At 41.4% G+C, this 15225-nt stretch overlaps 1 protein-coding gene across 1 annotated transcript; it reads right to left on the bottom strand.

Annotated features, from left to right (window-relative positions):
* Positions 1-2928: 2928 nt before the first annotated feature.
* CCL28 (C-C motif chemokine ligand 28) lies at positions 2929-14450 on the bottom strand. Its single transcript, XM_051804834.1, has 3 exons — positions 14284-14450; positions 4495-4621; positions 2929-3778 (listed from the first exon to the last, which is right to left on the bottom strand). Exons 1-3 carry the CDS (start codon positions 14345-14347, stop codon positions 3622-3624), a joined length of 348 nt encoding a protein of 115 aa, XP_051660794.1. The 5' UTR covers positions 14348-14450; the 3' UTR covers positions 2929-3621.
* Between the last annotated feature and the right edge of the window lie 775 nt (positions 14451-15225).

Here is a 15225-nt window from a genome sequence, read left to right as displayed (position 1 = left end):
CACGAAACCTAAGAAGAGACCGGTCCATTTAATAAAGATGGTATTACCAGAGAAACTCAGCATGACTTGGAATAACCTTGGAGCAGAAACATGCTCAGATGGTGCTAGTGAGAGCACACATTCTCTTCCTCCGTTAAAATTCAGGCTGTTTTGATAAAAGAGGAGTTTGAATTTGAGTTTTTCTCAACGTTCTTCAGCTATGTAAAAGTGGGTGGGAACTCCTAACCTGATACTGTTTTGAAAGAAAAGTGTTTGCAGTCTGATGATTCACCTTCTAGTTTTAAGCCGGAGTATCAAATTCGATGTGCAAAGATCCAACAGTTTCTTTGCTTCTGCTTAGTAGTTCTTAAGCAATGCTATCTGTAACATTGTTTTAAAGCCTCCTAGACAGATAGAGACTGTCACATTAGGTTAATAACTCTTAAAATAAGCAAAAAAAAATCCAGATGATAATCTGTTAAGCTCTTTCTTAAAACCCTTTAAGAGTGCATTTGTTGGAATTTTCAAGAATATTTATTACAGGCCTAAGTCAGACTTAATTCAATGGAAGTTACACTTCTAAGCCACTAAAATACTCACTGGGGTTTTTAGATGCAGCCAACTACATCTTTAGGCACCTAAACCCATTGGAAAGAGAGTTTTATCCAGGATTTTCAGGGAAAACAAAGTCATGTGCCCTTATAATCTCTTCTACAAAACAAGATGTTGAGATGACTTTACTGAAAAAGGCATTGATTTTATTTTTTGCCAAGTACAAAATAGCAAAGGTCAAAAATAATGCTCAGGGACAGAGAATGTGAGATCACACAAATGAAAGTTTGGAAACGGGAAGGTTTTTCCTCTATATATGTGTGTTAGGGTTCAGGGATAAGTGAAACTGTACAAGACCGTGGATCTCTCAAGTGCTGTTTTGATATTTCATATACCAGTATCAGGGAAGAAAGTTTTTTTAGATTGAATGACTAGTAAAAGTTATTTCTAATTCAATTCCCAAAAGAATGCACAGGAACTCAGATTTGAAACACAGTTGGTAGTGGAGAGTGGCCTTCTATCATCTCGTAATCATCTCAGTTTGGTCTGCTGATTCCAGGATAACATGATAGAAGACAACACCCAATCTGAAGAACTGGGAAATTTAAACAAAAATATCAAAGCCTGTATTTTAAAGTAGGTCCAGTAAATGCAAATATTTCAATAACATTTGAGTTATGGTTCTGGCTGAGTCTTAAAATATTTGTGACGTTGTATCAATTACAGGTTTTAAAAGTTACAAAAATGCATTTAAATCATACTTGGCTGGTTTTTTATGATATGTGTAAGAGGAGAAACCACAGTAGTGTTATAATTTCAAATACAAATTGGGAATTGCTGAACAGATAAGAATCAAAGATTTGGGGGCCAGGAAAGCTGGCAGTGCAAAGGTAAGTCATTGCCTAGTATCTGTACTGCTTTTGAAACCAGAGAGACAACTGCAGCTGTGCTGTGTTCTTACAATTGGCAGAGGATAGGTCTGTAAGCCAGGACTGCATGGAGCTTCCCAGCAGCCTGTGCCTAAACCAATGCAGACCCCTCCCCTCCCTTCCCTTCTCCTCTCCTCCCCTACCCCATGCTGTCTCCCATAGGACAGGCATGGAAATGAGGGTACACTCCATGCATTAGTCAGTATGTTGAGTACAGTTTGTACACTCGAAAGGCTGCTGTTTGGGTTCATGGAATAGCTGTTAGGAGCTGAGATGCCATCATAAACCTACCTAGGAATCTGTGACTCAAGAGGGAAGCATGATGGTAAAATCTGGAACCCAGAGCAGAACATGAGGAAGAAAATAGAATTGCCAGAAACAGTAAGATACTGATGCCATATTATAAAATGTTTCAGCAATTTAGCATTCCTGGTGCTCTGCTGACTGTGGCCCAAGGAGATTGGATTCTGTCTAAATTCCATTCTTCAAGTATCTGTGTGGTGTCCAGGCAGCACAACATCAGAATGCAAATGGAATGGTGGAAAGCATTTGCCATTTCAGCTTCATCCTCCAGGGTCACCTCCTCTGCTTCAGCAGCTGAGCACAGCCATCAGAGGAAGAGCCTCTGTGCAGGTTCAGTCAGAGAGCAATCCCAGATCCTGCTCCGGATTCAATCCAGGCTTCCTGCTGGCAGGCAGAGGATGGAGCTATGTTATCTGGGGTACACAATATGCCCTAGAATCTGGAATAAGAGTTAGATGAGTTACCTCATCCCTGTTGGGAGGCTGTTGGCTCGTAAGGAAAGATAATTGGTTTATCTGTTTTGGAAGGAGTCAAGTTTCTTTCACCAGATTTGCATTTGTTGGAGTGTTCTACTTATCTCTAGTGACCTTGCTACAGATGTTCCATTTGTTTTTTATTTAGGGAATGTACCAGCAGCTGTTTCTGTCCCCTGTCATTGGCCGTGCCGTCTCCCATACTTTGCAGTATGTAGTTAGACATAATGATTACAAAACAAACACAGGAGCTAATTTAGGTCTAATGCAGTGAATGAAAAAAACTGATTATTAGGGGAAGAGGAGGAACAGAATTATGCTGCTATATTATGTAACTTTTGGCTCCCTCAGTGTGTGCATTCTATGGCACTTACTCTTTTTAAGACCTTTCTTAACCCTCATTTGCTGCTGTCTGTGTATGTGTCGCTGAGGAGAAGTGCTTTTGACTGAGCTGGCTCTGTGGAAATTCTAAATTAGTTTGAAGTTTCCATGGAAGGAGGGAGGGAACCAGAGATTGTGACAGGAGACAGGCAGTGCCATGCAGTGGGAGAGAGGCTATGGAGGTGGGTAGTCAGGTTGTCATCATTGCTAGTCTTCAAAGAAAGACCTTGGTGGACATGTGTAATCCTCAATACAAATTATGAGAAATTCGGCAAAGAGAGTAGGAAGGACCCAGCTGAAGGATCTGAATAGGGAATTGAATGAACAAAAGCAATAGAGACGATCTTTATTGCATAGCTTTGCATGCCACACTTTGAGTCCTATGAACAGGCTCAGATATTATCACTGCAATGATATTTCATGATAGTAACAGCTGGGAGCGGATAATAGGTAAAAGACACATGGTTTTACCTATTCCTGTTTGGAATAGGTAAAAGACATATTGTTTTGGCAAACTTAAACTGAAAGTATCTGAAAAGGTATCTGCAAAACTATGTAAAATGAAGAAAGAAATAAGATTAATGTCTGGAAGAATAGAAACAAGACAGGTAACAGCACAAAGATGACAGGGAAGAATAACTATTTTTGGGATAGGACTGGAAAAAATGGAGGAATAAGAAGGAACAGCATACTACCATGTTAAAATAGAAATCATAGGGGAGGTTTCCATGAAAGCAGAGTGAGAGAGAGGAGAATTTAAATCTGCCAATAGATCTAGGAGGTGCAGAGACTTGCTACAAGACATTGCCTTTGTCATTTGTCTGGTAATCTGATCAGCATTGTTCTGAGTACAAGTGATGTTTTCTGCCTCTGCTTTCTCTAGCACATAGACATTTAGAAAGTCATTTTAATGCTACAATCATCCATCATTGATGAAATCTGGTATCTCTGTTCACAGTGCCGTATGCCACAGGTATCTTCATCACGGGGCTTGCTTCATCATGCTACTGTTTCTGTCCTTTCTTTTTAGTAATCCTCGTTCTTCTCTGCTTTCTAACATGAAGTTTTCTTCTGTGAATCTTGTGCTTCATCTTCTTCATCCATTTTTTAACTTTTTTAATCCGTGGACTCACACAGAACTTTTTGCCTTCTATATAGAGGCTGACAGAGAAAAAACTGGTTGTCAGTTTCAAAGAAAATTATCATACTTAGCACTCACCTATTAAGTTAGACTTGATTAATTGTAAATTATATTTTATACTGTGCTTATTAACTTTTTTTTTTTTAGTTTCAAATAAGTCAAAGTCAGGATCTAAGTTTTACATGATTAAACTTGTCTTCCAAAATCTGAAGAAAGCTTTACTACTTCAATGCAAAAAGAACCACAGTGCAAAGCAGTACATTTCTATTGAAAATAAATAAGTAGACCTCTCTATAATTATTATTATTGTCATTACTACCATACAAAAGTCTAGCAAATGTACCAATTTAACCCAAACAGTGTGATATTGTACCAGAAATAAAATTAGAAATAGCTTATGTACAAAAGTAAAGCTTATTTAATGAGTTTAGGTAAGGTTTTTTAGGGGATTAATAATTGGAAAAACCAGAGAAGTCTTAAGGTGCATGAGTAATTTTTCAGTTCTGAAAATAAAGCGAGAGTCTACGTGCAGGCTGAATAATGATCAATATTGTACTGAAAAGGAAATTCAATTTTACCAAAAAAATTTAAATAGCACAAGGAAAGACAGTTCTTAAATCACAAACAATGGTGTTTTCATTGAATTTGTATTAGTTTTCCAAGATTATACTTATTTCAATGATGCCTAATAGGTTTTAACTCCCTTTCCCAATAAAGGACTCAAAATATTCCTTACATAACAGCTTCTAGGTGACACAGGCCATCAGCTGTCTGGATTTCAAACCTCTCCACTCTTCGGAGAATTCCTTTGGGAATTTCTTCTGTAATCTTTGTGCAACAGTTAAAGGCCCCAGGAAACAAAGCTAAAAAGTGTAGTAACAATGTTAGAAAGAACAGAGATATGAAGGGGACAAGGCCTAGTTTGACTGCACAGAATCACATAGGAGCTGAGACCAGAAGGGACCTCTGCAAGTCATTGGGTCCAGCCCCCTGCTCAAGCAGGGCCACCTGGTCCCTGGGTCCTGCTTAAGCTCTGCCCCTGATAACGTGGTTGGCATAACTACCACCACTGTATGAGGTAAGCAGCCATTCTGTGACCAAGCAAGTCATGTGTTCATGCCCCTTCCCTCATTGTCAGACTCCAAAGATCCTATGAACCAAGCAGACGAACCAAGCAGATTTCCACTTCCCTTCCCTACTGCCCCCCAGCATGTACTGCTGTCTGCCATCATTCCTCTCCAGATGCAGGACTTTGCGTTTCCCCTTGTTAACGACATGAGATTCCTCTCTGCCCATTTCAATGTCAGTAAAACCATATAGTGCATCAGCTACTGCTCCCAGTATTTTATCTTGTGCAAAACATGCCACAGGCACATTCTCTTCCATCATCCAGGTCATTAATTAAGATGTTGAACAGTATTGGTCCCTGGGGTTTGTGCCACTGATCACAACCCTCTGGACCTGGTCCTTCCTCCAGTTTTCAGTCTGCCTCACTATTCAGTCATCTGTCCTATACTTTGTCATCTTGTCTATGATGATATTACAGGAGACAGCATCAAAGCCTTTACTGAAGTCAAGGTACAGTCAGCCTTATCCATGTAATTTGTCACCAGTTGCTCTGTCCTGTTTAGCAGTGGGTTCACATATTTGCTCCTCTTTCTTTTGCTATTTATCTACTTGTGGAATACTTTATTACACATCACATCCCTTGACAGATTCAGCTCCAGGTCAGTCTTGTCTTTGTCTTTCATAACCCCATTCCTGCATATTAGATAACAACTATATGACTCCACCTGGGTCACCTGCCCCTGCCTCCACCCCTTTGTTCCTTACTTTGTTTTTATGTTCAGGTTTAGTTAGAAGCTCTGAGCACATCCATGCGGGCCTCTTGACACACTGCTTAGTTTTTTGTTTGTCAGGACAGATCTTTCTAGAGCTTGGAAGCGGTGGCCTTTGAACATCCACCTGCTCTGCTCAACTCTCTCCTATCTAGGACCATATTGCATGGAATTCTTCCAAACAGTCTCTGAAGAGACTGTAAATCTGCTCTCATTAAATCCAGGGCTGTGATCTTGCTTTTTTGCCCTGCTCCCTTCTCCTAGGGTCCCAAACTCCACCATCTTATGGATTCTGTAGCCAACGCTGCCTCTGATTTCATGTGCCTGACCAGGTTTGCCTTGTTTGTAAGTATCTGGTCCGGCTGAGTGATTTTCCTTGCTAGTTCCTTGATTACTTGTGGTGGAAGATGTCATCAATGCACTTGAAAAAGCTTGTGGATTGCCTGAGCAGTTGCTTTAGCTGTATTGCTCTTCCAGCAGATATCAGGGTGGTTAAAGTGCTCCATGAAGATGAGGGCCTGTGAATCTGAAGATTTTTCCACCTGTTTGAGGAAGGCCTCAGCTACATCTTCCTGGTGAGGCAATCTATAGCAGGCACCTGCTACCACGTCACCCATGTTGGTCTCGTCACTAATCCTGACCTGTGACCTCTCTGTTGGTCATCATCCATTCCCAGGCAGAGCTCCATGCACTCCTGCTGCTCTCTTGCATAAAGGCCAGCTTCCTCTCCTTGCCTTCCAGCCCGCTCTTCCTGAAAGCCCATATTCCTCAGCTGCAGCACAGCAGTCATGTGAGTCACCCCACCATTCACCCAGTGAGCCACCAGCCCTGTACTGCAGACAGACTTCAGACTTCTGTTTGCTCCCCATGCTGTTAGTTGAAGGGCATTTCAAAGTGGTGTCAAAGGTTAATTATCTTTACAGCTTATGAGATACTATCCTCTCAGCTTCTCCCACAAGAGAGATTGATGTTTTTGTTGTTTCAAGAACAATTTATTTTACCTCTCCTTGTGCACACATATGTAAAGGCTTGTTACAGTAAAATAAAAATAATTTTAAAATATTTAGAATCATAGAATCAGCCTGGTTGGAAAAGACCTCCGAGATCATCAAATCCAACACCACCACAGTTACTAGACCATGGCACTAAGTGCCACATCCAGTCTCATCTTAAAAACCTCCAGGGGTGGTGAATCCACCACCTCCCTGGGCAGCCCATTCCAATGCCTGATTACTCTCTCTGTAAAAAATTTCTTCCTAATATCCAACCTAAACTTCCCCTGGCAGAGCTTAAGACCGTGCCCTCTTGTCCTACTGCTGATGGCCTGCAAGAAGAGACCAATCCCCACCTGACTACAGCTTCCTTTCAGGGAGTTGTAGAGAGTGATGAGGTCTCCCCTGAGCCTCCTCTTCTCCAGGCTGAACAGCCCCAGCTCCCTCAGCCTCTCCTCACAGGACTTGTGCTTAAGTCTCTTCACCAGCCTTGTTGCTCTCCTCTGGACCTGCTCCAGCACCTCAATATCCTTCCTGAACTGAGGGGTCCAGAACTGGACACAGCACTCCAGGTGTGGCCTCACCAGCGCTGAGTACAGGGGAAGAATCACTTCCCTGGTCCTGCTGGCCACACTGTTCCTGATCCAGGCCAGGATGCCATTGGCCTTCTTGGCCACCTGGGCACACTGCTGGCTCATGTTCAGCTTCCTGTCAAAATTATTTTAATTTTTTGGAAGAAGATCACCAACATTAATGACAGAGAAAGTGTCAGGAGTATAATTTAAAAGATCTGCCTTGTGGGGTAGAATCAGGGCCATTATCTTGTTATCTTTTCGAAATTATTAATGCTGTTGCTGGGATTTGTGTTTTCTTTTGCCTCAAGGACTCCCATGCCTGAATGTGTCTCCTCTAGGGAATAATCTGCTGAATTTTTTCCTGGTTGCTAATACCATCTTGAAAATAAAAAGTCACTGAACTTTAAGAAGTAGATTGTAATTCAAGGTAGTTTGTGGGGGGGTTTGTGTTTTTTTAAAGACAAATACTAACATCTTGGTATTTGATTTTCTCTGTGCTGGCATAGAAAGGAATTTCCTCCATCAGCTCAAGGACAAACAAAGCTATATTGCTTAGAGATCTACCCACGATGAAGGTCTCAAGATTAAATCTGTGCTTCAAAGTGAGCACAGCAAGGACTCCTGTGTCCCAGACCATGAACTAATCTGGGAGAAGTGGGGAGAGTGTTCTTCCTATTTGTTTGAATTTTTTTCGTAGCCATGCTGTCGCCTAAGTAATCATTTAGCTTTGAGCACAAGACTCACAGCAATAGAAAAAAAGACAGAGAATGAATTTCAGTTCCTGTAAGCAGGAGATAAGAAGTCTGTTCAAAAATTTTCCTGTATGCAAGAAGACTGTGTTCTCTGGTCTTGACAAGAGTTCTTGCTGAGTGCTGGAATAACAGATGCTAGCACAGCTGTAGAAGTGAGTTTGAGCAGCAGGCAGGGGAGCAGGAGTTGCTGGAGAGCAGTCACACTGTCCACTGCAGCTTGCAGGGGGGCTTTTGTACCTGCGGGGCTGATGACAGACTCCTGGGATTTCACAGTCAGAAGGGAGGGTGAAAGATAGCAACTGACCTAGCATTTGTCTCCTCAACAACCCAGAGAGAAGGACTATAAGTAATCACGTGGTCCAGAAGGACTAATTAAGTGTTGAGCATTACCTGTGTAATTTCCCTGTTGTCCTTTGCTTTTCTCTCTTCAACACCATACTTCTTGTGAAGCCAATTAATTGATGTTCACAAATGGAAATTCAGCTCATTGAACATCACTAAGTGTAAGTTTTTTTCTGAGGCCTCAAGGCAGCATCTTGCCCCTACCCTACTTTATGTTTAAAAACATCGCTTGTTTTGATCTGATTACTCAGATCTAAACCATCAGTATTGCACTTTACAGTGCAACCTTTGAACCGGAGCATTAAAACCACTGACACTCGATTCATGCAGTTGTACAAAAGCTATGCCTTGTGACGTGAACACGGGTAGCAGACTGCATGTGAAATAGTCAGTACACGAAGAGAAAGCAGACTGAAATTCTGTGTATCATGTAAGCAAGGTGGTGCTTATGTTCTTGCTAAAGAGACAGAAGTGTTTCTTATGGAGATTGAGAGGCTGCTAGTAACTTTTTATTGGAGATGTGTGCCTGGGGAGGCTTCTTTCTTTCATTGGTATCTATTCCTCAAGGAATTCTGATCTGCACTAGTTTTTTTAATGAAAAAGAAGCTGTCTCTTTTTTTTTTTTGGTTTTGTTCTGTGCATGAAAGTGCAGCTACAATATGGAAAATAGAAATTAATCTTTGAATCGCAGATGAATGCATGGCACTGGGGACTTCCTGTCAGGGAACATGACAGTGTCATCAGCAACCTTCTGCTGACAGTGGCATTTGTGATAACTGGTACCTTTTTACATGGGAGCCAGTTTTAAAAGTGATTTTTTTTTTCCTGGGTGTGAAGAATGATTAGAGCAGTGAGCCAAGGAATTCCTGTATTTCCCCAGAGCCTAGGAGAGCTGATGTTACTCTCCTGGAGCACTGAGCCATCCTGCAGCTCCATTATTACTCTAACTTCACTCTAATCCTGCAAGTGCAAACAAAGCAGGAGGTAATAAGCAAAGCTAATGATATCTGCCCAACCCAATATCATAATTTTTTGTGGTTTCAGCATTTAAGTCAAGGATATTAGTAACGGTAGTTACTAGGTAGTTAAAAGGAAAGAACTGTGGTTTTCCACATGGGTGGCCTTTCATGTGCCATTTATCAGTCAATGAGATTTTTTCAGTGCTGTCCATTTCATTTGTCTCTGTGGCTCAGTGGCACAATCAGAAATACACAGCAGCTTACCGAAAATTATTTAGACCTGTTGTCTGACACTGAGCCTCTTTAACCAGCTGCTGAGGAAAGGACCAACAAGCTTAGTGATGGATCTGAGACAGGTCCCCTCAGGGATTGCTCTGTTGTTATTTTAGCAGGTGGTATTATCTGTTTTGGTATTTTTTTCCCTGGGAACTCTTGACAGGGAAAGACCTATTGGTTTTTAAGTTATTTAGCACATTTGAAAAAAAACCCAAACCCACTTAATTTGTTTCTCAACAAAAAAAATTCCTAAAATTTTTAATTATTTTTAAACAGCACTTGTTGTTCAAGGAATGTAGCACGTGAACTTAATTTAAACTTCCCATGGTGGCTTGTTTCCTTGGAAGTCTGTCAAATCTTTGTGTCACTTTCTTAAGGCTGAAAGAATCCAAAGCGGTTGGCATTTAGAGATTAGTGTTTTCATCTTCATTCAGCTAGAACTGTTAAAAGCTGTTCTATTAAAATGTTGCTCCTAAATGTAGAAGAGTGTGAGTCAGTGAGTTTGAACTGATGTGATGGGGCTCTGGGGCCTTCAGGACATGGACCTGCTGCACCGAGTCCAGAGGAGGCCACGAAGATGATCAAAGGGCTGGAGCACTTCTCCTATAAGGAAAGGCTGAAAGAGTTGGGGTTGTTCAGCCTGGAGAAGAGAAGGCTCCAGGGACACCTAATTGCAGTCTTCCAGTACCTAAGGCAGAATGGTGGGTTTACATTAGATGTTAGGAATTAGATGTTGGGAATTAGATGTTAGGAAGAAATTCTTTACTGTGAGGGTGGTGAGACAATGGCACAAGTTGCCCAGAGAAGTTGTGGATGTCCCATCTCTGGAAGTGTTCAGGGCCAGGCTGTATGGGGCCCTGGGCAACCTGGTCAGTGGAAGGTGTCCCTGCCCAGGGCAGCAGGGATCTAGATGATTTTTAAGGTCCCTTCCAACCCAAACCATTCTATGATGGAAGTGGAGTACTTCGGAATGAAGCACAGTGAAAACAAAGCATCTGATGGTACGAGACCTCTGTCAGTACTATTCATATATAATGTGTCTTTACACTTGAGTTGATCAATATCAAGTCTCTTTGACTGCCTGAAGTTTCTTTTTCCATTTCCTATTTGCTACCTGGCCAAACTTAGTCCACAGAAACTTTTCTCATCCCTCTGCTTCACTTTTTTCGTTGTCATTCTCAAACTTGAGAGCCACATGTTAATCAGCTGAGGAAGGCTGCATCATGTAGGGTTCAGGCAAGAAATATTAAAAGCAATTATTGCTGCTTTAGGCAGGACTTGTACAGTTCTTTTCTTCACAAGTTTCACTCTAGCAGTTAGTGTTTTGACCAGGCCTTTGGTGTTCCCTCCTGAATTCTGCCGGCAGCACAGAGGAGACTGTCAGTACTGCTGGCAGAGCTCCTCATTAACCTTTTTGCACTGGTTGTGACCCACGGACTGCTGAGTGAAAGGCCATGCTGTAGTTTTTCTTTTATGTGACCAAAAACCGAGAATAATAGTTCTGGAACTTACACAAACTAAGGGAGCCCAGCAAATATACATGTTACTGAGCAGGATGGGTTCCCCCAAAGCATAAATCTGAGGCATTTGCTGATTCTATGCTGAAATGTGAGACCTGCCACTAATGTGCCTCAAGTTCACGCTGAACTGATGCAGCTCTGCACCCATTGCACAACTTTGGCACACCTGTGCTATTAGCTGCAAGCATTAGTGTTTCCCAATGGAATTCTTTTGTGGTTACAAAGTAGGCTTTGTACATCTGGAAGAACAAAGCAAAACAAAACAATTTGCATTGATTAATTTGATTAATATCTTGTTTAGCCAGAACATGGAAAGTGTTGATATGCTCCAGTATCAATATAGCCACAGACAAGTTGCAGCCCTAAATCCCATGTTGTTGGCTTATGAACATAGAATCCAGGCTCTGCCCTTGGAGGGAAATCTACTATCACATCACGTACACTTTAAATTACTGTAAGGCAGCTCATTTAGTACTCATTTGTTCATGAAGCTGCCAGAAAATGTTCCTTTCATTTGAAACAAACTTGAGGCTATTTTAAGAGTCCAGCACCTCAAGGTAGGTCTTTTCAGCTTAACCTAATGCAAGCCAGTAACTATTTCATTGTGCAGAAGGCTCTGATCCTGGTTGGCAGGTGAACAAAGTGGGATGCTAGAATCCTTGACAAATGTAGCATAGCTGTAGTCTGTTAAAACAAGGAGGTTGCTTAATAGCTGGACTTGAGAGGGGAACTCAAATGCTGAAAAATGCGCTAGTGCATCCTACTGCTTTGACTGCATGGTAATACACACAGTTAAAGCACAATTCTGAGAGATGAAAAAGGATAGAACAGTTTCTAACCTATAACTCTAAAGCAAATATAATTAATAATGTATAAATCTATAAATCATACTATATAATTCTGTGGCAAAGAATAAATACAAATGAAGTTATGCAGTGATGCTTTTTGCTATGAGGACTGCTGTTAATAGGGACATTTTCAAGGCTGGAAGAATGACTGGAGATAGACAGATGAGTATTTCATACACATCAGGATTGTCAGATTGGTCTTTGTCCATCAAATAATGATCAGCTTCCAAGCTCTCTGTCCCTATACAACATCCTTGATGATTATATTACAAAGCACCAAGGAAATGCAGGCTGTAAATTGGCAAAACAGAGTGTAATATTGATGTGGTCAAACAAACAGTAATATCTAGTGCCTCGCCTAGCAAAACCAAACCTCATAATGCCTTGCACTTAAGTGCAAAAAGAAGCTGTCATGTGAATATAGATCTGTTTTTATCTATAAAGCAACACATTTTGATAACAGAGAACCCATCTCCAACACTGCACAGATCACCCTAGGTCTCACCGGATGAGCATTATTAGAATAACTTGAGTTGGATAACTGCAGATAATTCTTCTGGAAAGTCTCAGTCAGTCTTATTTAATTGTTATTCCTATGCTGTAGCATCCAACACTTGATTTAGATGCTATTACTGTGTAAGGATTACCAAATTTCTCTCTTCATGTCTTCAAGATGAAGTACATGTAGGAGCTTCTGAAAGAGAATTTCTGTCTTCTCAAATTGAAATTCTCGAACCAACCATCTTTAAAATAAGTTCTCTTGTCCAACCTGCTGATAGTCTGTCATGCAGTGCTGCTCCCCTCACTGCAGGTATGGCACTCTGTAAATCCCTGGCACTAAGATGTGATTATAGAAGGCTATCAGGATTTTTTAAAGTAAAATTGCAAAAACTTCTGTCGAATGGGGAGTGGGGGTGGAGTAGTGGAGGTTGTGGCAGGGGAAATCCCCATCACAGTCTTCAAAATAATCTTGATCTCATTTTCTGGCATTGCCTGGCCAGGCCACATTCTTTCCTGTGACCAGGTATGGTTTTGGCCAACATATGGCTTTCCTGGCCTCTGTCAACAGCTACCAATTCACATCCACAAGCAAAGTAAACTTTTGCAAGTTTACATGTACCAGCCCAAATCTCACTTGTATATCTGTACTGTCACCCTGAAATAAATGGATGCATAATGGAGAGCCTAGGAAGCCTAAGGCTACACTGGGTTAAAGCCAAATCTAGTTCAGCTCATGGTAGGCTGTGCCTGTACCCTGACAGCCAGTTCTATCATTTGAGTATCATTGCCAAGTATGGAGTGTGTTTGGGTGAGGAAAGTTAGGTGGTAAAGGCATTTCCCCTGTGCTAGGTGATTCAGTATAAAAGAATGTTCTAAGAGAACCTTTACTTTGACCTCTGCATGTACGTGCCAGTCCTATTGTGCAAGACCTTGCTGACTGGCTAGATCATAAATCTAGTACAAAAGCTTTCCCATGCCAGCAGGTGCAGTTGCCATTTTAACAGGATAAAGTTTTAAGGCAGATTTTGTCCGTGTGTTGTGTAAATTTTTAAGGAAATCCATTATTCCTATTCCTACTGAAGCCAGTGGAGCTTGAGAAAGGTTCACACCAAAGGATGAAGTGCTCCAGAATCTGAGTTATCTTCTCTGTGAACACAGTTTTTTTAACAATAAAAATTACATTGAAAAATGAAGAATTCAAGCACAGCACTGGCCAATCTTGTTTGAATTTTTTAAAATTTTTATGGAAGTGTTATTAGATCTCCTGAATCCTCAAGACATGCTTTACTGAATGCAGAGCAAAGCTGCATGCAAAACTGCTTTTCTGGTGAGAGAAATCAGTTACTTGAAGTTTGTCATAAAAAGGTTTTTGAAACCTTTGCCACCCAGGGCAATTTCACTTTAAAGAAAAAAGATTAAGTGGTTCTCTAAACATATTCTCTCTGAGAAGCTTGGAAAGGAGGCATTCACACCTGAACCAGAGAGATCCTTTTGAAAAAATACTGAAATTTTACTAGGTGCTCCCTCAGGAGATCACTGCTTCTCCTTCAGCAGCTAAAATCTTTCAGCTATCTTCTTGATAATGTCTCCTACGACAAATAATTCACTTGGCTTTTTTCTTGCTTAAGCCACTTCACAGAATGATAAAGTGCCCACATCTGTTGTGGAAACACCGAGTTTGCTGAGGAAATGCTCAGGTGACTCCACTGAAAATGCCAATTGCTCTGTGGAGTTAAGACAGCCAGGTTTCACTTTTTGAATCTTCCCATGCTACAGCAGAGACCTCTAAGCTATCCACTCTGGTCCTGTACAGAGCTGCAAAGGCTTAAGCAAACACAATTCCAGGTAGACACACTTGGGGTCTTTTTTTTTTTCTTTAAGAGAATAAAGTATAGAAATAGATAAAATACAATTTTACTTACTCTCAGACGTCTGACTGACCGTGACTGCTAGAACAACCAAAACAGCGACTAAGTTCATATCCATTCCTCCCAGGAGCTGTGTGAGCACAGCCACAGAGCAGGCAGTGAGCTGAGCTGCAGGACTAACACCTGACCCTACCTCCTGGCTGCTGGGGATGAACGTGGCTTAAAGCCCCACCCTGAGCAGCCGCTTGACGTTGGCTGCGTCCTGTGTGGCACTATGGACTTCAGCAGGATTCCTCTTCCCACCTGTAGACATATGGTTAAGTGTTTTACCAGATGGGAAAATCGGCTGTATTCCACATAGGGCCCCAAGATGGTACTGCCTTACAGCCAGATCCTCACAGCCCCCATTGATGAGGCTCTTCAAGAATAGAAATGCCAAGAGTAGAAATAATTCAGAAACAAGTCCTTGTGGGATTAAGGCAAAAGGAGAAAAATCCTTTGTTATTACGTATCATCTCCATGAAGCTAAACAAGCATTGTTGTTGGCCAAACCTGCTGTGTTATAAACAGGTACAACCTCAAGGAGACCCGTGCTGTAAGGTCTGTAAGGACCCTGAGCAAGGGCCATATTATTCCTGCCACACTTGGCATTCAGCACTGGTTCAAACCTTAAAAAACCAAAGAAAGACTAGTGTGCAATCTCAGTCTGAATGGAACACTGTGGCTGTATGAGTAGCAAGCAGTTGCTGTATTCCAGCAGGCTGTCTGCACTGACCTTTCCAAAGGGCTGAACCAGAAAAATGAGTATGGAAATTCCCTAGGCTGCTCAACCAAGCTCATCTTTGCTCTGGCTTATTACAGCCATCCTTACCATTCCTAAATTTCCAGAGCACGGGTTAGAAGATATTGCTAACCTCAGGCACTTTAATCTATACTTACACTGTCCCAACACCAGTTTTGCAATTTTGTCTAATAATAAATTAATACAGTGTAATC

This window comes from Manacus candei, unplaced genomic scaffold (genome assembly GCF_025592945.1).
Source record: "Manacus candei isolate 608988 ecotype Guabito, Panama unplaced genomic scaffold, ASM2559294v1 h1tg000061l, whole genome shotgun sequence".
Classification (NCBI taxonomy): Eukaryota; Metazoa; Chordata; class Aves; order Passeriformes; family Pipridae; genus Manacus; species Manacus candei.
The sequence above is the reverse complement of the archived record's forward strand: the minus strand, read 5'-3'. Positions and strand labels throughout refer to the sequence as shown.

What these genes read in the sequence shown, in the direction of transcription:
- CCL28 (XM_051804834.1), bottom strand. Translation starts at nt 14,347, where the DNA reads ATGGATATGAACTTAGTCGCTGTTTTGGTTGTTCTAGCAGTCACGGTC. An exon ending in GGTCAGTCAGACGTCTGAGA is followed by an intron (nt 4,622 to 14,283) that starts GTAAGTAAAATT and finishes TACACTTTTTAG; the next exon opens with CTTTGTTTCCTGGGGCCTTT. An exon ending in TGTCACCTAGAAGCTGTTAT is followed by an intron (nt 3,779 to 4,494) that starts GTAAGGAATATT and finishes TTTCTCTGTCAG; the next exon opens with CCTCTATATAGAAGGCAAAA.